Source organism: Oryzias melastigma, linkage group LG6 (assembly GCF_002922805.2).
Source record: "Oryzias melastigma strain HK-1 linkage group LG6, ASM292280v2, whole genome shotgun sequence".
Taxonomy (NCBI): Eukaryota; Metazoa; Chordata; class Actinopteri; order Beloniformes; family Adrianichthyidae; genus Oryzias; species Oryzias melastigma.
Genome location: NC_050517.1, coordinates 21,971,000 through 21,992,952, shown reverse-complemented (window position 1 = coordinate 21,992,952; position 21,953 = coordinate 21,971,000). Strand labels below are relative to the sequence as shown.

Sequence of the window (21,953 nt, the reverse complement as noted above, 5' to 3'; positions counted from 1 at the left end):
ATAAGCATTGACATGTAAATACCTCTAAATATTGTTTCTGAATATGAACAATTCTTTTTCATGACTGTAATTTGCTTTGCAACTTCTGATATATTAACTAATATAAATTATCTGTTGTATGGGTGTTTACACAAATATGTTTTTTATGTTGCAAAAATATATACAAATTGTGTTCAGACTTAAAACAAAGCATTTCACAAAAATGATCTACATCTAAGCCTCAAGTTAGACTGGGACTATCAAAAAACATAAACATTTTATGATTAAATTACTAGTTTTCATGTAAATGAATGTGCAGTTGTTGTATGTTGCAAAACATGTCAAATAGTACATGGCTTTCCATTAGAATGGCTTACCATTTAAAAAAAATGTTCTTTAAAACTAATACAAAAAATTAAAAGTTTTACATGTACTTATGTTCCAACTGATTTTTTTTAATAAGTCATTTTTTGCCCAAAATCTTTGGCGTTTCTACATTACCATTGTATTGATCTAAATTGTTACCTGTGTCCTTAGCAATGGAAAAAACTGCATTACTTTAGAGGGTTAAAAAAATATAATTGAAAAGAAAAGAAAAATAAAACAAAAACCCCTTAAAAAAAAGAACAAAATTCAAGCCTTTTGCATAAAAAAGAACTAGAAATAGGATTCCATTTGTGTAGTCAAATGGATTCTGTTTCATTTAAAGTCATATTTATTTGTTCTAAACTCATACTTTTTTTTTCTATAAATAACTCTTTTTTTTTAGTAGTTCTATTATCATAGAAAAGTGTGACTGCATGGACTATATTGCCTAATTCCCTCATTCTATAAAACTGTTTTATAACTTTTATATCTTGTTTTAATGTTCTTCATGTTTTTTAGAATGTATATTTCTTTTAAATAAGTGAAAACCTACACTAAGAAGAAGTAATTTAAACTCATCCACCGTCTCAACTCCATGTATGACATTTTCATTGTCATTTCTCCCCAGTTGTCACCTTTTCCTCCCCCTCAAATCTAAAGATCATGCTTGCTTAATGCATCAGTGAAAGCCAGAGAAATCTGTCTCATTGAAAAGAAGAAGCAAATGAAAAACGTACAAATTTCCCTCTTATTACTCACCTGAATTGAAAATGACATTCCGATAGACTTTCAGCCTGTCCCGACTGAGACGAGCTTTCTCTGTGATGGAGAAGGAACAGCCAACCTTTCATGCTGTAAAAATTTAATCTCAGAATCCAAGAGTTTGAGTGTCACTCATTGTTGCTGAAGATAGGAAAATGGTAAACACATAAACGGAATGATAATGCGAGGGCAGCTGAGGAGGATGGGAGGAACAACATAGTGTCTGTGCTGATGAATGAGTGAATTTCATGTTTTGGCTTTTAGGTGTAATATGAGTGTGATTGGGTGCAAGCATGAGATCCTTAAGATAAAAACATCTTTTTAAAATATTAACCCTACCATAAACAGTTTGTACTTCTTGTTCTATATTTACTGTTTTATTTATTGGAAAGCAATATATTTAAAAAAATATTCTGAATTTAGCAGGAACAGCTGCTTTTGTGTAACAGCTGGAAGAATATCATTATTTTGAGGCCTTAAAGAACTTTTTGGTGTTTTTAGCATGTTCTTGTTGCACTTTTCTAAAAAAGGAGAACATATTTAAAGTAAACTAAGCTTATAATTACATTTCTGAGTGTTTCTTTGTTGTTGTGAATCAAGAGCAGATGAAAAAATGCTTTTGGAAAAAGTTTGTAGCTGTGATGTAGCTGCTACATGCTCCTGCTCCGCTCCGTTATGATGCATTGGCTTATATACGACTAGATCCATGTACGTCTTTGTTTTCCTCGTCCGAGTTGGAATCTGGCTCAAAACTGTACGCCTGGATAGCACAGATATTGATCGCAATTTTTGTTGTACCTGTAATGTTTGGTCGGGGGTGTGAGGGGCTGTAAGCTAGCGGTAGGGAGTGTAAACAAATAGATGATGGGAAGAGGGGGCGGTCTTTCTCCACGACCGACTCAGAAGTGGATTTCTGAAGAACTGCTGCTCTGCAGAAACTATGTCCTACAAAACGTTTTTTTTTAGATTAGATTAGATTAGATTAAAGCTAAAAACATCAGAATTAAAGACCAGCTTTTTAAATAGATCAAAATATGATCAAAGTGGGACTTTAAAACTTTAAGTTGTCATTCCGTATGTTCAGAAATTTTTATTATAATTAAGTAACAGGTCTAGATGTGTCTTTTAAGTCAGTGTTCCTCAACCTTTTTGTGGCTGAAGACCGGTTAACCCCTGAGGATTTTGCCAGGAGTGTCGATGACAAAGAAACAGTAAACTTGAATGCCACATAAATGTAGTCATATTCATAATAACACTAGATAACAACACCTGTGGGACATCAAACTCTGGTAACAAATTCTTCCAATCAATGTTATGAATATTATGCAAACAGGCTTTGTGTTTGGGAATCGCCTGTTGCAATAAATCTATACAGTGTTTTAAGTAGGACTTGAAGTCAAAGCTTATTCTTCTATCTGTCCTTCTGTTTCTGCACTTACTCTTTATTCAGTTGCAAAGAAATGCTCCACATACAACTGTTCTCGTGTTGCACGTCGTCTAACTACTTTTAGTGTTCAAGTGACTGGAATGTAATCCGTCGATTTTCAAAACCAAAACATTTTTCTCAATAAAAATCATTCAAGCATAGTCATTGCGCTAACCTGACTAAACTTTACAGCTCAACCATCAAAGGTGTAGCTAAGAGAATGCGGTTATTCTTCAAAATAAAAGATTGTTGAGACTCAAAAGAAAAAAAAAAAACGGTTATAGTTAACGATTTATTCTGCGGCCTGGTATCAGTTGATCCACAGACCGATTCTCGTCCGTAATCCAGTGGTTGGGGACCACTGTTAAATGGGAGAGTCCCAATTACCCATCATACACCAGTGTGAGTTGTTGTTTTGGAGCTTGAGTCTACTGTCACTGTTCCTGTACAATCTTGTGCCTCTTCCTTCTTAACTTGCTCAGTAAAAATCTTACTGTGATGTAACTTTAGCGTTTTATCAGCTCTTCCTCCTCACAGCCTCCTCGTTTTTCTACAGGCTCTGTAAAAGTTCCTATAATTGACTCCCTCAGTTTTAACTTTGACTCTTGCCACTTTGGGTTGATTTATGATTGTTTTGTTAATAGATTAAGCAAATACACCTTGGTGACAGGTACATTTTTTACTCGTCGATTCAGTTCAGCACCCTGTGTAGTTGTTCTTTATGTCATCAATCTTCAATGTGATTTTTTAGCAGTTTGGAAGAAAGAAAATTGACATCTGCTGAGTGTTTTACAGCAATTGACTCTTTACACTCTCTGTTTTCGAATAATCAAAAAGCACTCCTCTTGCGGAATCCAGAAAAAAGACAAAAAAGCTGAAACAAAGGTAGACTTATTACCAATTTTTAGAGCGACATGCGGTGAATCTCATATCCCCACCACAAAGCTCCTGCACTCACAGCTCTTCCAATTAAGAGTTGCTGTGTGACTTCAAAAGGTCATGTGGTGCTTTGTCAGCAGGTTACTGTTTAGCGTAGATGCAGCCTGCATTAGAGATGGCATCGATCTCTATCAGCACTCACATGGGATAAATCCACATGCTGACTTTAACCACACACACACACACACACACACACACACTGTACTCTAAAACAAACACAGCTTTGGTGCCCAACTCGTCTGTTAGTGAAAGAAAACAGTGATGCACAATATTTCACAGTTTCAAAAGAATTACCATGCTACAATTATACTCTCATATGTTATGATAAATGAAGCATGCTAATGATAATTGCTTCTCCGTGGTAGCTTATTCCCCCTCTCTGCTCACTGAATTAGATTATTACTGGCATTTTTGTACTGACGTGCTAAAAAACTGGGGCAGATGTACCCCTGGCATTGAGATGGTAAAAATAAAAACACCTGACAGCTTCCTAAACTGCATTTTGGGGACAAACGTTGACCTACATCACCTTTACATCTTGACCTTGATGTGTACGATTAGAGAAAAACACAATCAGATGTTGAGGTTGCACATACTTTTACTGTTGAGTGAGTAAGTTTAATTCAAAAATTGTTGCAGTTCTATCAGCTCTGTTAACAGGTATTACTTTCTTTTTTATTCAAGGCCTAATGTCAGCTTATAATTGTATATTTCTAGTCTTTTCTTGTTAGATTAAAAAGCGTGTGATTTTTTTTGCAGAGAGCCGGGAGGATCGCAACAAAAGACTGTTCAGACACTACACTGTGGGATCTTACGACAACTTCACCTCATACAGGTACGACCGAGAGTTACCACATTATATAAGCCACATATGGTGTGACAGACAAATCTGATGGTGTCATGTACCACTTTCTTGTGCTTGAAAAAGTTCCTTTGGAAAGGTGAGGAAGTGCAGTGACGCTGCTGCCATCTAAAGGAACCAAGCTGCTTTTGCAGTCAGTGTGGATTCTAATGTGCAGATGGAAACTGTTGTCTGGTTTCATGTGTGAACCGTGCACAGAGTGCATATGCAGACAGAATTTCCTTTAGTTTGGAGTTTGATTCTGCCTTATTTTTCTCTGTCTATTCTTCAGGATGACGATTCATTTTTTTTTTCTGAGAATAAAGCTAATTTGTGGTCTAAATAGGTCATTAGTGAAGAGTCATGAGTTTGCAGTAAAATAACCTAAGTTGACATGGTGAAACTCACTTATTTAGTTAGACATAAATACTTGTTATTCACCATGCACATTGTTTTTACAAATTCGGTAAGCCTTTTCAACACATATATTAGATGATTTTATTCCCCAAGGCAACAACATGGATTTAGAAATCCAAGATGAGTGCATGGGGGCTGAATGCTGCAAAGTATGAGCAACAAAAATGTCAAAGCACAAGTGCACTTTGGAAAATTCAACTACTACAGTGAAGTGAAAATTTCACTTTGGTGCTTTTAAGGTTCAGTATACAGGAAGCTTTTCTCCAGTGAGCGTAATACATTAATGCTCCAAAGTTTGAAGTTTTTTATGCAAGCATTAAGTTTATTAGACTTATAATCTATGCTGTTNNNAACAACTGGTAAAAAAATAATAATTAATTAAAATGCCTCCAACAATTCTTACAAAATGTTAGTAGCTACAGGGGTGAAGCTACAGGTGGTCATGGAGGCACTTGCCCCCCAATTTTCCCCTCAGACTAGCTCAGGATCACATGTTTGTCGTGCGGTGAAAAAGGGGCGGGCCATCGGTTGGGGAGCTCTGATTTCATGGGAACAGCCAGTACGTCAAAAAAATAATTTTAGAAGCGGAGGTCTTAACCATACATCAATATGTGATGACCTAGGAATGAAAATGTATTGATTTGGAAGATGTAGGCATTATTTTTCATTATCGAAGTACCAAAATTGGCACCGATTAGGACCCAAAACCAAAAAACCGCTTTGGCACCGGAACCGCATAAAACCCAATCATTGCCCAGCCCTACATGTTAGTCAGACAAAGTCGTTTCATGGTTCACTGAAAATATAGGCCCATTTCCACTTGTCCTGGAAGCTTTGTTCCTCGCTGCTAACTTTCCTTTTTTTAAATTTCCAATTAACATTTTAGAAATTAGCTTGAAAGTGTCACAGAAGAGTCAGCCAACAGTGTTTTAGGTGGTTTGAAATGCAATTTATCCAACCACAATTAAAAATATGAAACACAGTTTTTAGAAAGTGCTTGGAACGAAATATTCTTGATTTTTGTCAAAGGAGCCTTCAGGGTGGCCCAATGGCGCATGGTGATGAGCTGGATCCAGTGTGGATCCTTAGGCAACACCTTTCACAATGCTTTCTAACTATGTAGCCACAAGAACGTGGGTCTCCCTGTGCTGGTCCCTAGCCTGGATAAAATATAGGGTTGTGCCAGTGCAAGTGTGTGGATCAGTGAAAGCTGATTCGCTGTGGTGACCCCTAAAGGAATGTGCCAGGTAAAAATGTGAACGTGGTTTTCACTTTGCCCATAGGCCAGACTTTGGACATGCCTGATCTACAGTGTCTAGAAATCCTGACATGTTGTCTATAGCTATGTCCGCATTCCCCCCTACTCACTATATAGTCCGTTCCCCATTTTCTAGTGCTGTCCAAATCTACTAATTCCAAAATCAAGTGCACTAGAAATTTCCCGAAAGTCTTTGCGAAAAACTAGCATGCATCAATGCTAACTAGATTAGCAAATATAGACCACAATGCACTGCGGTCGAACAATTTCAAACAAAAAAAAACGTGTTTAAATGTAATTAATGAATAAACCATCCACATTTTCACCATCAGAACACAGTGGAGTCGTAAATAAACGTCGCGAAATGTTCATAATGATTCGATTTTGACTCCATGAAATCAGTGACGTCATATCCAGCGTTTAGAAAAACAAAAGAAATGTAGTGAACATGGTGTCCGAATTGCTTTTAAAATCAAAGGCACTGTATTGTCCCGCAGTATGTAGGTTTTAGTTTTGGTAGTTGTAGTAGAAGGGTCGAGTGTATCTATTTAACTCCTCCCACTTTTCAGCCCCCAACCATCCTACCCCCCCCTCTCTCTGTGTGTAGAAATATCCTGGTAGATTCTTACCTCATGTTTCTCTGCTCTTTCCTTGACAGTGACTACATCATAGAGGAGAAGAACGCTGTTTTACACAAGAAAGAAAATGAGGGCTTTGGTTTTGTCCTTCGGGGAGCCAAAGGTGAGCAACACACCGCACCATCGCCCAAACATTTATTGCATCTTTGATTTCAGCGTGTTGGGGCGCTCTGATCTCATAAGTTGCAAGGAGATCTGAGTCACTGAACTCAGCTCAGCTGGTATTATCACTTTTTGAGTCAACAACAAAACCAGCTTTGGTCAACACTCAGCTTATTTACTCAGATGTACTCAGGCGTGTGTGCATGTGGTGGTGGTGGGGGGGAGCGAGCGCATAGCCCCTCTCTTGGCGTCATCCTTGGCTGAGCTGTCAGCTAGCTATCCCATCTGTTCCTCACACATGGCTTTGAGCTTTAGTAGAAAACACTCCTCTCTACCTTCCTCACTTTTTGTATCTTTCTACTCTGCCCTCCTTGCTTTGTTCTTCTTTTCTTCATCTCTACCTGTCCTTCCTGTCTAATATCTTCATTCTTTTCATACCTTCCATTTTTTTTTAATGCTAGAATCGCCTTTCAGCTTGTCTCCATCACCACAAATTCATTTTACTCTTGCACGTGCCAGCTCTCTGCTCGGGCTGGTTTCCATGGCAACTCCCCTCAGGCCGCTTGCGGAAGTCTGAGTGCGCTTTACTGCTCCATCACTCACTACTATGAATCTTGGCTCACCCCTCTCTCTTTTTCAGTCGGTCGTTTACTCCCCGATATCCTTGAACACTCACACACACACTACTGCAGATCACTTGGTGGTCCTCTGAGATCTCTCATGTATCCGTGCGTTAGCTGGATTCCAGCCCAGATTAAATGGAGTTTGTAAAACTGCCCTTACTTAACCCTGTATGCTTCCAGACTGTAGGTGCATGTATGTTTTTTCATATGTATATATTGTCAGTTTTGCTATAGCAAGGCAGTAAGCATGTTTATGTACAAAGTTTTCATGACAGTCACTACGCAGTAATATTCATTGAGGAGACTTTGGTCAGCAGGCAGAACTCACATTTATACGCAACAAACTATGGAATCCAAGAACAAGCTACCTTGTTTTTTTTCCCAGTTTTTCTTGTGATAGTGACATAGTTTTCTCATAGTAAAATCTACCTTTCTTTTTTCCCCATTTTCTCATGATAAGAGCATGTACTATCTTGTTATCACGAGAAAACAAGTTTTTTTTCTCATAGGAGAACCACTAGACCACAACAAGGTATTTTCCATTAGGTATTTATCATTTCACATAAGAACTACAGGTGTGTATTGCCAAGAATCTGGTGATACGATACATATCACGAAGCAATATGTATTACGATATCCCAAGACTGTACCTGAACAATTTTAAACATTTTTTTTAAAGAGTATTACTTTAAAAAAACTCTACCTGAGTATTAAGTGCAATAAAATGGAAAAATTCAATGGTCCAATTCATAGTGCTTTTATTTTGGTAAATGAAGAAATATTTGTTCTTAAAGGGAATAGTCAAAAATGTCTGATTTCTTCATCGTCTGAAAATATTTTTCAGTATAAGAAAAAAGTGGAAAAAAGTAAGATGCTGAAGGACACCCATAAATAATTAAATAATAATTGCCATGTCAGCATTTTAAATCGATACAAGTATCGCCAAATAAGTATTACAATATATTGCTGAATCGATTTTTTTTCCTTCACCCCAAATAGGAATGCTGAACATTGGATTGTCATTGATATGTGCTTGTAGACATGAAAAAAATGCGATTGTATCATTCGGTAACCATGTAAACGCCCTTTGTCTCCCCATTTGGTCACTGATAAAGTTGAAACAACCACAGGACCACTGAAGTGCAGCCGCCTGCACAGCTTTAGCCGGGCTAACCTTCTCCTCAAATAATGATTATTGATTTAGACTTTTTTTCAATTTTTACCAATCACATCGGCACAATCTGTGCCTGAATTTGAGCACAATTAAAGTAATCAAACATGCATTGATTTGATTCTTCTGGTGTTTGACATTTTTAAACAAACTGCTTTGTTTTGATGCAGATTATAGAAAAATTAAAAAAGTACTTTCTTTGTTATCTCTTTATCACAACATAAAAAAATGTTATCTTGTGATAACATCTACTATCTCATTATCATGAGAAGACAGTAAAAAAAAAGCATTTGACGTGGGGGCTTAGTTTTTTTTAAGGTATCTGATTGGCTAGTTAATAACTTGAATAACTTGCACTACATAACAAAAAGAACATTAAAACATAGAATTAACAAGAAGAGCATGTTAAAAAGAGGTAGTAGAGCAAGAATGGTTATTCTGAAAAGTAATAGCTAGTTATAGTCAATAGAAGTCTATGGGATGTTTAGCTTTTTTGATCCAACGGATACTTCCTGTTTGGAACAGTCAGTACTACTACTACTACGCGAGTAGTACCATAGGGAACATTTGGAGGTTCCCCAAAGAGGCACAAGATATTTTAGGGCCTGAAACCCTAAAAACAACTTTAGTTTGTTGTAAAGCCATAAAAAAATAAGTTCACGGTACAGAATATTCCTAATCTGCCATTCTGCCACCATGTGTATCTACCAGTGCCATTAATACTTAATATTTAAAAACACTAGGGAACTAGGCATTTAGGGAAGGATCTTAACTCTAATCTTAACCCTTGAGTAATTAGAAATTAATGCCTAAATTACAGTAGATGTTCACAGCATGTTTGAGTCTCTAATGCACAAACCCACCAATAGACTCTGCAGTATATCACATTTTTTTCTTTCATTGGGGATTTCAGTCACTGTCAAGATATTGAAATAGAGGTAAAGGTCTTGCTTTGTTGTTTGTAAAATGTCTGCGTTTCTTTTTAGCTGAGACTCCCATTGAAGAGTTCACCCCCACCCCAGCGTTCCCGGCCCTACAGTATCTGGAGTCAGTGGACGTGGAGGGAGTGGCCTGGAGGGCTGGTCTCAGGACTGGGGACTTCTTGATTGAGGTGATGAGAGAAATTCCTGCTGTCGTTTTGTTTTCACATTAAGTAAAGCACTTAAGATCTAAGCATGTTTTTTTAAGATTTTGTCATTGTTTTTTACAAAACAAAACCACGTTTAAGTGTTTCCTTATTAATATAGATGAATAAATGACTAGGATGTGGTTCTATTTGGACGCTTTTGATTGCCGTTATTTTAATGAGAGGTGTCCTTTGGTTTAACGTTTTGTTTTGGTGTGTTGTTTGCAGGTAAATGGGGTGAATGTGGTGAAGGTGGGCCATAAGCAGGTAGTTTCTTTGATCCGGCAAGGAGGCAACAGACTGCTGATGAAGGTTGTTTCTGTCACACGCAAACCAGAATCTGAAGAAGCTGTTCGAAAAAAAGGTAAACCTCACTGTTTTTGCGTCCTTCTTTTTAAAAATGATCGTATTTTATATCATCAGAGGTCCTTCTGTGATGTAAAAGAATGAAAACTCACTTTTTTAACACAGTTTTTAATTAAAAATGAGCGTGTTCTTTTATTTGGATAATGAGAACATGTAAGTTGGTTTAATCAAGAAAGAAAAATGGGTGTTTTATTTATTTTTTAGTTGAATTTCTACTAGTTTCTGCCTTTTGTGAATTCATGTAGTTTCCATGTCAACCACATTTCACCCTTACTCAGCTCCCACACTGCCATGGAACAGTGACATGTACGGTCTACAGCTGTGTGTGTTGAAGTAGATACGACAATAGTGTGTGCACGTCTATTGTTGTGGAGTTGCAAAGCCGGAGACAAATGAGCCTGACCCAGTTTCATCGGGACGGCATCCCATCAGCTGAATCCCAGCAGCTACTTCCTCTCTGCCTGCGCTTGTCTCACGGATGTGAGTGTCCAGGCAAACAGACCCCTGTGTGCGTTTCCCTTTCATAAAACATGTTTGTTGACCTTCTCTTACTGAGTCTGGCTGGATCAGACATCCGCCCTTGTGACTGGATTTATGGACGCACACGTGTGGCTGTGCTACAGGAGAAGGAGCGTCTTTCTTTGAATTGAGAGTCACTTCCAACATTGCACTGTTTATATGGTGTTTAGGGAGACAGCAGGGTGTCTCACCACAGTTAAATGAATATTTTATGTAAGTTTGTCAGGAAAGCTGTCATTGCAGACAAACTAAGTCTCCCTAAGCGACAGAATGTGAGACTAAATACTCTCAGGAATTTGTATTTTCAAGCAAAACCAAAATTTGTGTCCAATGTTCTCTTGAAATTTTTAGAGCAACACATGGTTTTAGATTTAGTAGTATTTGCTATTTTTAAGCATGCGGATGCAATTTGAGTTAGAGAGCAACATCCTTTGTTTTTGCAATGCTCTCTAAAAAATCCCGACTCTGTGACTCATTTCCAGCTTTGCTCTCAAGTTGAAGCTCCCCTTTGCACACTTTTGTTTGTTCTTTGATATTTTTTTATTTTCAGAATGCAGGATATATTTTATTTTTTGTCAGTCACCACCTTTGAAAATTCTGGCCAACTAAGAGTTGTCACAGTTTCTTGTTTTGCTGCATGTTATGACCTTAAGTTGACCACTTTCTCCAGCATGTTAGTAACCAACATGAATAACTTTTACACCGTTGAAGTTTCTACTTAAAAGAATGAGTAAACACAGATATAAGAGTAACAATACAAGCTTAATTTTACAATTGTTCGTGCTCTTGTCTTCCATGCAGACTTATCTATTTGAATGTTGAAATGTATAATTATTTTGTTCTAAAAAGTATTAATCTTTTATAAAATAATTTTCCACCAAGATGACATATTGACTTGACCATCGTGTTATCTCACATTTTTTAGTTTGGAGCTTATTTGTGCGTTTCTGATGTACCTTCAGTGTGTGAGTTCAGGCAGGATAAAGTTTTTGTCCTGTCAGTCTGACTCCAAACATGTGAAGGCCATGTAACACAGCCACTACGTACATTTTGCTCATTTTGCATGTATGAAATTTTGGTCTTTTGATATATATCATTCATAAGTCTCTCTTACATTTGACGTTCATCAATGCGCACAGATGTCCATTGATGGTTTCAGCTACACATAAATTTGGTTTTGTGCTTCTTTTGCTTAGTTGAGAATTTTACAGTTTTTTCGTATTCTGCGTAGTTTATATGCAATTATTTTGTAAATCGTAGGCACATGTGCGTGATTTTTGCAAGATGCATACTCAAATTTGTGACTTTCCACGACTGTTCCACGTATTTCTAATGTACCAGAAATGTATAACTTTTATATCGCGTATATGGAGCAGATGTCATGTTAAAATTATGTAAAAGACGCACAAATCTCTAATGAATTGCATAGAAACAGCACAATATTTCACACGTTTTATTTATTTGCATTTTGTGTAACAAGTATTTACATTTTTCACCCCTTTATTAGGGGTTCTGGGAATTTAGGTCTGATCCAATTCCTGGTAATTACAGGGCTAGTAGTGCAGATATGGATATCAACACTTTTCCTTGAAATGTTTGATTATAGAAGGATTTCTGAAATACATAATAATTTGTTAATTATGTGCATAATAAAATGCAGGTCAGAGACTTTCAGCAAATAAAAATGTTGACTAGCTAATTACAAAAATCTAAACTTAACGTATCAAATATCGACAATTTTATTAAAAATGGCATAATACCATTTTACGGCGGGCGTGACTGCGACTGGACGCGCCCCTTGGCCAGGGGACCCTGCCTCAGCTGGCACCCGATTTGTAAATAAATTAAAACAAAGAGTCGCATGGCACACGGTGGGTGCTGTCCATGGTGCTGATGCAATGTGATTCCTGTCCAGTGCTCTGAATGCCAAAGTGAAGACATTCAAAGAAGCGCGGGTTTACATGTTCTTTACTTGGTTTATTTGCATTTCTTCAGTGGTTTTAGCGTGGTTCATTCGTGATACATCTGTGAAAATTTCCTTTAAAGACCACAACTTTTTTCACTTTTTCTACGTATATTCATGCATAACCAACGTCCATCTAAATGCTCAAAATTAACGTAGTGGTTTTGTGACATGGCCTTTAATTGTTGTTGATACATTTTCTATTTCAAGCTACCTCATGTTGTCATAGCGCCTTATAAATATGAAATACTATTTTTTACTAAATAGTTTTTTGAACTTCCAGTTATTTTATCTTTTTTTTTACAAGTCTTCTCCCTTTAAAATTTCTGTCATTTATTTAAACATCAAAAACATTTTTGATTAAAAATACATCTATATTAAACAAAGATTTTATCAGTTTTATCTCAGCTGTCATAATATAAACAGTATTGTTGAAATGAACATTTCACAAATTATTAAATGTTGTTCAAATTTACAACTCTTTGACAAAACAAACAGAAGAATATTAGAAAATGAATATTGAATTTGATCCATGTTAGTTTCTTTGACAGCAGAAGATCTGAAGATTTTTCTTCTACTCCTTTTTCAACCCCTTTATCACTTTCTGTTTATGTTTTTAAACAATTTTAGTTAGTGTTTGAAAATTAAAGTATTAGTGCTATCATCTAATTATTTTTTGTGTGAATAATTGTTTATAACCTGTTTTTAATTTATCTATATTTAATCTAACCTAATAATTGTAGTAAAAAGCCTCATTTTGAAGTAGTTTAATATAAATTTGTGATAGTGCAGGACTGTAAAAGATCAAAATACAATTTTAAAAGTGGCATTATTTGAAGTTTTTTATTATAACAGACTTCTAACCCTTACTTTTACACCAACAAGGGGGAATCTCCTCAGGCTCGAACAACAAAGAACCAAAAAAGAAAAACATCAAATCCAAAGTACTTTAATTTAACACATCAAAAACCAGTAGGAAAACATTTCCGAGTGATCCAAAAAAAACACTGACCATGAAATTCTTGGGAATGCTATGTTGACATTATTCTAAAGTTTATCACATCAGAAAGAAAGTAGAAAAGACATTAGTGATTTAATCGTTTCCTTTAAACTTTTTGGTGAATTTGACCATCTTGAAGTCAAGGATGCAGCAGAAGAAAAAGAGAGAAGAGAATATAGCAAGGAGGAGATGAGACACGAAGAGTTGTTTCTTCGAAACAAACACTGAAAACTTCAAAATATAACACAATTAACAATCAATTTAATTTGTATTTATTTTGTAAATGACCATAGTAAAAGTGAGATATTGCTGTTTGAGGTGTCCATTATCATAAATGAATGAACAGGTACGATTAGACCTCTGCGTAGTCAATACCTCATCAGAAATGATCTCTTACGTAATACATAAACGTTATAGGTTAAAAAGGAGATTAACGCCATTAAAAGGAAAAAACGCACTAAATTGTTTGTAATTAATTTATTGGAATTACGTGATAATTTGACATCCTTTAAATGAATATTAGTAGGTAATGGTACATATTTTGATATAAGTCAAAAAAAATGTTGTGTCCAACCCAATCACTCATGCCATTTTTTGACAACTGTTAGACAAAAACAGTTCCCAAAGCCACTGTGCAGATCTTTTGAAACTTTGACTCACATAGACAGTGCTCAGAATTGAAGACCAGATGAGGTGTGGCCTGCTCAAAGGCTCCTCCCCCATGATCGCTGGGGGTTGTTGAGCACAGCGTGCCCCTCCGGTGGGACAAGCCCTGCGTGTTGCACTTCACCTTTATTCAAAAGTACATGCTGACACAGAGACTCTCAGGCAAACACACTCTCTGCACCATGCGTGGCCTCACTACTGCCACCGTTGCCATGGTGACTACACTGCATGTTTGAATTAAGCATTACATTACAGCAGCAGCAGAACTCTCTCTCCATCTGAGAGAGTCTCCGCTCCTCTCTCTTTTCCCGTCCTCCTCCTTCTCCTCCCTGCTCTCTGCTTCTGGAGCACAACTTGGAGAGAAAATGAAGATGTCTGATATGGACAGTACCCAGGATGGCGTATGTACACCAGATGTGCAGCTTCTGGCCGCAGCCTGGTAGTTATGCTCTAGTAAGGCACTGGGGCATCTGTGGGCTTTAGAGACTCACCGCTCCACACTGCTGCATTGGTTGATCTCAGACAGGAGGAGCTGTCTTTTGGGATATTGTCTGGAAACTTGGCTAGCATGTGGAGACCACTGCTGACTGCGGCTTTATCCTAACTGTTGTGATGCATGGCATTTTTACTGTTGCTGCAAATGAAGCATCACGATAGCATTACTATTTCAGTTGGATTGATGTCAATGTTTCTTCAGTCTTTTTGAAGCTTGCATTTTTTTTTTCCTTTTCTGGAAGCATGCGGTTTCTGCTGTACTGCTCTGACTGGGATGGTAACAGCCCAGATGCTGTGTGAGTGCAGAAAGATTGGAAGGCTCCGGTGTTCTCTGCAGTTCATAATTTTCCTTACTTTTTTAGATTTATTGTCTTCTCTTAATCTGTGAGCCCACATGCCAGTCTCTGCTCCCTAGAGAGGTTTTCTCTGAGGAAAGATGTTTTAGTTAGTGTGTTGAAGCAAAGTGTTTGCATTTCTGGATGATGCTCATTTGCAGACAGACGGTATAATGAAGGAAGAATAGATTAGTGTCTCCCACTCCTTACTTGTTTTACTCATTTTGCCTTCTGCTGGGAATAAATTATGATGCTCCATGTTAATCTGGTGGATTTGAAAAAGGCAGCGATGCTACAAAGGAGTTTTTTGTTCGTTTGCTGCCCCTTTGCTTTGTGGAATCATACTGGATCATCATAAAGGTTGCAGAAATGAAAGTCTTGAGGGCGCACTGACATATCGATTAGTCATCACACAAAGTGAGAACCGACCATGAAGAAGCTGGGCTCCGACCGTGCACTGAGTAAGGTCCTGGCGAAACGCGAGACATCAAGTTCAACCGAATTTGTCCAAGTCAAAGCCGTGAAGATGGGATGGGCTGGTCGTCTGGAGTGTGCCAGGAGAGCGCTGAACCGCAGAGCCAAAGGATTTTCAGCCCCTTCAACTTCCTCCTCAACTCCTTGCCTTTTCTCCACAGCTCCCCCACCACCGAAAAGAGCTCCCAGCACAACCCTGACTCTGCGCTCCAAGTCCATGACCGCTGAGCTGGAAGAACTGGGTGAGTGCCAAACGACCGGCAGACAAACGTGGAACTTTCCTCCTCCTTTTCTGTCAGTGTCCTGCTTTGGCTTTGTCCTTGAAACCTGCCGTATCTCCCGACTTTTAGAGTAGTCACTTGTGTTGGCTTGTTCTTGTCATTTTCCCTCCTCTGCTGATGCTATCTTTCTCTTACAAAGCTTCTGCTCGGCGGAAAAGGGGAGGTGAGTCTGAGACGAGAAACTGATAAATCTGTGAGCATCTTAATGAAGATTCATCACAACAGAAACTTGCAAACGCATGGACTTTCTGTTCTCTTTTTTTCACTTTTTCACTCTTTTTTTGAGACCATGATTTAGTTCAGTACCCGAATGCATGATTCAACAACGCTGTCTGTAGTTACATTATAAATATGTCTTTTTTATTGTGTCCTTAATGTCCATAACAGTCATAATGACACATTTCTACAATCTTATGTCTTGGTATTTAGTTCTGGCCCATTTTTCTTCACAGAAAGACTAGATGAGATGTTGGCATCGCAAGAATCTATGATGCGTTCACAGCCCTCCGAGGCAGATTACAGAGCAGCTACTGTCAAACAACGGCCTACCAGCAGGAGAATCACACCAGCAGAGATCAGTGTGAGTGCACCTACTCAGTACATGGCACCATGCTGGCACACATAACAGCCTGGTCTGATACACAACATACTCTAGAAAATCTGGCTCGCACACCATCCTAGCTAGTCTACATGCACAATGAGCTACTTTTTGATTTTGTTGTTTTTACAACATTTATCAAATGTGTTATTGGGGATTTTGTGTTGCAGTCACTGTTTGAGAGACAAGGGATGACTCTACATGGAACTCTTCACCCAGGGATTGAAAGAGGTCACATACCACTACCAAAGGGAATGTCCAGGACCAAGTCTTTTGGTAAAATGGACATTTTTCTAATGATAGAGGACATAAAGAAAATCACTCTCAAATTTGCATTCATGAGTTGTGGATCAGGAGCAAATGAAAACAATGCTGTTTGAAAAAGAGCTTATTTGTGACATTAAAAATATTTTGGGCCGGCCACAAGCTAACTCGAAACTCCCAGCAACGGGGAGCGGAAAGGGGGTGGGGTTGCTCAGCATAAACAGTCCTGGCTACAACTCAGAGGCGAATTTCTACTAAACTATTGCCGCTCTCCAGAAACTATGTTCTAGAAAATTCTACAAATTTTTATTATATTAGCTCAAATCAGCATAATCATAATTAAAAGACCACTGGGAAAGATTTAAAATAGATCAGAAGGTTATCGGAGCAGGTCTTTAAAGACACAATCACTGTTCAGTTGCTTTTGAGTGTCCCCATCAAAGCATCATGTGATTTTACATTATATCAAACTGACTATTCTGAGCAAATCTGCCATATTTTATAAGATCCGGTGATCGTCTGTTACTACATTTTTAATTAAACAATTTTAACTGCTTTTTAGTAATTCATATGCACAATATATCCTCAATTTTCATCATATTAGTTTTGCTATCCTCCTCCCTATTAGCTGTGAATCTATATTAAGTTACAGTATAAATACTGTTGTTTGGCTGAGGTCCAATGAAACACAACATGGAAGAAAAAAAATAATAACTTCTCCACTCATACTGGTTGGACTAGCATGTTAGGTAATTGAGTGGCTGATCTTAATTTTATGTATTTGCATTTTTTAATAAACATTATTGGGATTGAAAAAGGTCAATTTTCACAGATGTATTGTAAAATTGTTTCATTGTCTTTCCCTCAACTCTTCAGGTGCAACAGAGGAGGATCGACTATCTGCCCTTGCAGGCGAGCACAGATTTCCCCGTAGTTCCTCTATGACAGACAGCCTCCGGGACCACTCACAGGGCCATCCCATCCCCCCACCTCCCCAAACAGCACCTCCCCCGCCTCCTTACTACCTAGACACGGGCCCTCCTCCACCTTTCTGCCCTCCTCCTCCCCCATCCAGGACCCAGAGTCAGAGCCATGAGCCCGGAGGACGTTCTAGCTTTAAGCCGTCCTCCTTGGACTTGCCTTACGAGGCCGCTCAGCGGCAGGCCACTCACATCGAGAGACAGAAAAAAGCTTGCTCCATGATTATCCTGCAGGATTCTTCCCATCAACCCGTCGAGCCTACAGAAATCCCTCGTCCCTGCGCTGCTACGCCACCTGAGCGGATAAAAAGAAAGGGTCGGGTCATTGACAACCCTTACGCAAACGTGGGTCAGTTTAGCATTGGATTGTACACGCCCACCAAACCGCAAAGAAAAAAGAGTCCTCTGGTTAAACAACTGCAGGTAGGTTACAAGTTAGGGTGGATTTGTTGTCTTGATTTTTATCCTCTCTGCAGTATGTAAAGCCTGTGGCGTTTATCTCCATGTGTTTTGTCCACTTCAGGTAGAAGATGCACAAGAAAAAGCTAGTTTAGCCTTAGCTGCTGCCCACTCACGAGAGAGCTCACCCTCAGGAAGACACCCACATACCCACGGGCACACTCACACCAGCCGTGCAGATTACTACCAGCAGCAGCTGATGATTGAGCGAGAACGTTTGCGGGCCCAAGGAGAGATGATTTTTCAGGGTAAGGGCCCCTTTGCTGCAGCAATTGCTGGAGCCGTGAAAGATCGCGAACGCCGACTAGAAGAAAGAAGGAAATCCACTGTCTTCCTATCTGTCGGGACCCTGGAGGGTTCATCAACAAGCCCTGACTCCCCCTCTTTGATTCAGTCTCATTCTATAGATGAAAGAATACTAACTCGAGAGCTGGGACAGCTTCCTCCACCTGCCTTGGCTCTTAGCCCCTCTCCTAGTGGGACCACCTTTATCCATCCACTTACAGGAAAGCCTCTTGACCCCAATTCTCCACTGGCTCTTGCGCTGGCTGCAAGAGAAAGGGCACTAACCTCCCAAAGCCAGTCTCCAACTGGCAGCCCAGAACCTCGGACTAAACACGACCGAGTAGGTCAGGGTGTAATGTTTATAGACCTTCAGACCAAAGAGTCTCCTCGCGGTGATGGTGCAGCTAGTTCTCCTCCGTTTTCACCTAAAAGCAGCAAGGCAGCTGGGTACGAAGTTGGATCTTCCCTCGCATCTGTTTTAGCTCCTCAGACCGCCAAGCCACCATTGGCACCATCACCGTCACCAATATCATTCCGCCAAGAGATGGAGGCGAGAATAGAGGAAAGGAGGGAGGAAAAGAGACTAGAGGATAAAAAGAGCATGTTGATCAGCATCATGGACACATCACAACAGAAGACAGCGGGGCTGATCATGGTACATGCCACCAATAATGGTCAAGCAGCTGGAATGGGTTCAGAACATGAACAGACACCTGAGCCCAGCAAAAGTCCACAGGCTAAACCTCCCAGTCCCACTGTGCCCCAGTCCCAGATCTTACCTCAAACTCAGCATCCTGCCACCCCTTGCCAAGAGAAGAGTTTGGCTCAGGGAAGTTCAGAAGAGGATGCAGACACATACACCGTCACTCTGCCCCCTGCTATGTTATCCTCCAGTGACGAGGAAACAAGAGAAGAGCTACGAAAGATCGGAGTGGTTCCCCCTCCGGACGAGTTTGCAAATGGGTTGTTGGCACAGGCACATGCAATGCCAGCATCCCCTGCTAAGGCTTCCACCTCTCCTGGGACCCCAACAACGCCAACGGCCCAAACTCCCTCAACCCCATCAACTCCTATTGTGACCCCCACCCAGCCTCAGCCTCAGCAGCCCTCACGTCTACACAGTGCTGCAGCTGTCTCAGGGAAACCATCTGACCCTCTGGAGCCCCCACCAGTGGGTGAGTCCGGCTCCGCGGCTGACTCAGGCGTGGAGGAGGCTGACACACGTAGCTCGAGTGACCGAGAAAGAGATCATCATCTTGAGACCACCAGCACTGTCTCCACGGTTTCCAGCATGTCCACACTGTCGTCAGAAAGCGGTGAGCCTGCTGACACACACACCACGCACACCTCCTATGCCGACGGGCAGACATTTGTTTTCGACAAGCCGCCAGTGCCTCCTAAGCCCCGACTCAAGTCCCAGATAGGAGGGAGTAAAGGCCCCGTCACCTTCAGGGACCCTCTACTGAAGCAGAGCTCCGACAGTGAGCTGCTATCCCAACAACAGGCTGCTGCCCTAGCTGCTGCTGCAGCTGGAGGAGTTGGGCTCCCCGTGGGGGGCTCTGCCTCTGTGACTGGTCTAGGCCCCACCAAGCCTCGCTACCTCTTCCAAAGGAGGTCCAAGCTGTGGGGGGACCCAGTGGAGCCTCGAGGCCCAGGGGTGGGGCTAAGCATTGGGAGTTTGGGCAATCTTGGTGGACTGGGACTTGGGCTGGGTGCAGACGAAGGTACAAAGCCTTCTGTTATTGGGGAGCTAAGTTCACGTCTACAGCAGTTAAATAAAGACACTAGGTCACTGGGGGAGGAGCCACTGGGAACATCACTTGACCCAGGAAGGAAGTCACCTGTAGCAGGGGCCAGGTAAGACAGAGTTGCATGCCTACAAGATAATACAGTTTTGACTTCTTTTCTCGTTTATCTGAACTTGGAATATATATATATTTTTCTTACAAAGAAATCATTTTAAAATGTTGTGGTGTATTTTATGTTTGGAAAGTTATTTTAGTATTTCCAATGTAAAATTAAACAATAATATAATTTGTAGTAGTGGACATTAAAAGATGCTTAAGCTTTAATTTTATCTTTGCAATCTTTTACTCAGTGCTGGTTTTGATTCTTATCTGTGGGATTCTTTTTTTACCACCAACTTTTGAAAATACAATGAAGCCCTCTATATATTTCTGCAGATGTGAGGACACTGAAGAAAGCAAACCCTAAAGTTATAGACCATAGGGGTAAACCAACACTTTTTTTTTAATTAAACAAGTGTTTTTCTTAACAAAACCTACAAACTAATCTCTTTGAAATATATAAACCTCAAATACATTTCCTTCCTTGTGTTTTCCTTTGAATGTGAAACGTTTCCTTGTTTGCATCATGTCATTGCTTCAGTGCAACCTAAGCGGTCTTCTAAAGCAGGATTGATAGTACAGTGCATTAGAGAAAGGATTGGGTGTAGATCTCCAGCTGTAGATAAATGATGGCTCCGGGCTTTGGTCAAGACTGCTCTTTGTCACGGTCATATTTCTTTCCCTACTAATAAATCTTTGTCTTTGTTAGCTGTAGACAACAGAAGTCAATAAATTTAGCTGTTCAGTCTGAGTATGCATGTAGAGTTGTGTGAAAAGAAGATGCACTCCTTTTAAACATTTTTACAAGCAAAAACAAGAAAAAAAATGATCGAATTTGAAAATATATCAATCATTTCTTTATATTATCTCAATTTAGATGCATGACATACAAAAGGGGAAAAAACAAACTGATAAACTATTGACTATGTGCAAAGTTACTAAAATATTCCTACTGCATTCTTGAATGCTCATTTTCGTACATAGTGGACAAGCAGGGAAAGGATACTTTTTCTTTTTCTACTGTTTATTAGCACATGTCAGCACCAATAACTGGAAGAGGCTTAGTGTGAATTGTCAAAACTCTGAAAATCTCATGAATCTTCCTCCAGGCTTTTTTTTTCACAGTTCTGGATGGACACATTAATTTTCTCCTCCATGATCAATTTTCAAACAGTTCAGTGAATTAAAAGGGACGCCATCCATACATCACTACCAAATCCGAGTCCCTGATTGGTTAAAATTCGACCTGATTTAACTTTTAGCACACGATCAATGGCTGCGTATTTTTGTACGTAGAGTCTGTAAACGGTCGTAGAAACATGTGTAGAGACGATTTACATAGAATTTTTATTGAATGCGGTCGCTTGAACGCGCATTGCCGAGGGCGGTGTGAAATTAACTTTAGGAGTAAGTAGCTGCATATTTACTTTTAAAAGGGGTTTCAATTTAAACATATGATCTTATGTGTTTACAGGTGAAAATCTGGAATATAGCCAATGTATCAATGTTTAGGAATTGTTACTAATTTGGACCCAACAAAATGAAAAATAGATTATTTTGCTTAAAAGCAAAAGTCCAGATTAATTAATTATTTTTTTTTAATTTGCATAAAAAGTGCATCCACTCTTACTCAGTCCTAATATTCTTTATGTGAAAATGTTCCACTGTCCACCAAAAACATGTACAAACAGCATAGCATCCTCATAGGTTTTACCAGGTGAATGCTCAGTCTACCTCCCCTGCTGCCTGCTGTCCTCCGTGCTCTGCTTGGTT

The 21,953-nt window shown here is 39.4% G+C and overlaps 1 protein-coding gene across 11 annotated transcripts in view; it reads left to right on the top strand.

Annotated features, from left to right (window-relative positions):
* Nucleotides 1-21,953, top strand: part of shank3a (SH3 and multiple ankyrin repeat domains 3a) — a 162,893-nt gene that overhangs the window by 134,067 nt on the left and 6,873 nt on the right. For 5 of the 11 annotated variants that reach the window (XM_036212448.1, XM_024281649.2, XM_024281648.2 and 2 more), the window contains 10 exons: nucleotides 4,232-4,307; nucleotides 6,647-6,729; nucleotides 9,509-9,633; nucleotides 9,877-10,012; nucleotides 15,628-15,708; nucleotides 15,887-15,910; nucleotides 16,200-16,327; nucleotides 16,516-16,621; nucleotides 17,486-18,012; nucleotides 18,113-20,190. In XM_036212448.1, the coding sequence (XP_036068341.1) occupies nucleotides 4,232-4,307; nucleotides 6,647-6,729; nucleotides 9,509-9,633; nucleotides 9,877-10,012; nucleotides 15,628-15,708; nucleotides 15,887-15,910; nucleotides 16,200-16,327; nucleotides 16,516-16,621; nucleotides 17,486-18,012; nucleotides 18,113-20,190 (3,364 nt within the window). Of the gene's footprint in view, nucleotides 1-4,231; nucleotides 4,308-6,646; nucleotides 6,730-9,508; nucleotides 9,634-9,876; nucleotides 10,013-15,627; nucleotides 15,709-15,886; nucleotides 15,911-16,199; nucleotides 16,328-16,515; nucleotides 16,622-17,485; nucleotides 18,013-18,112; nucleotides 20,191-20,516; nucleotides 20,565-21,953 lie in introns of all 11 variants that reach the window. The other 6 variants (XR_004948077.1, XM_036212451.1, XM_036212452.1 and 3 more) reach the window with 3 other exon arrangements.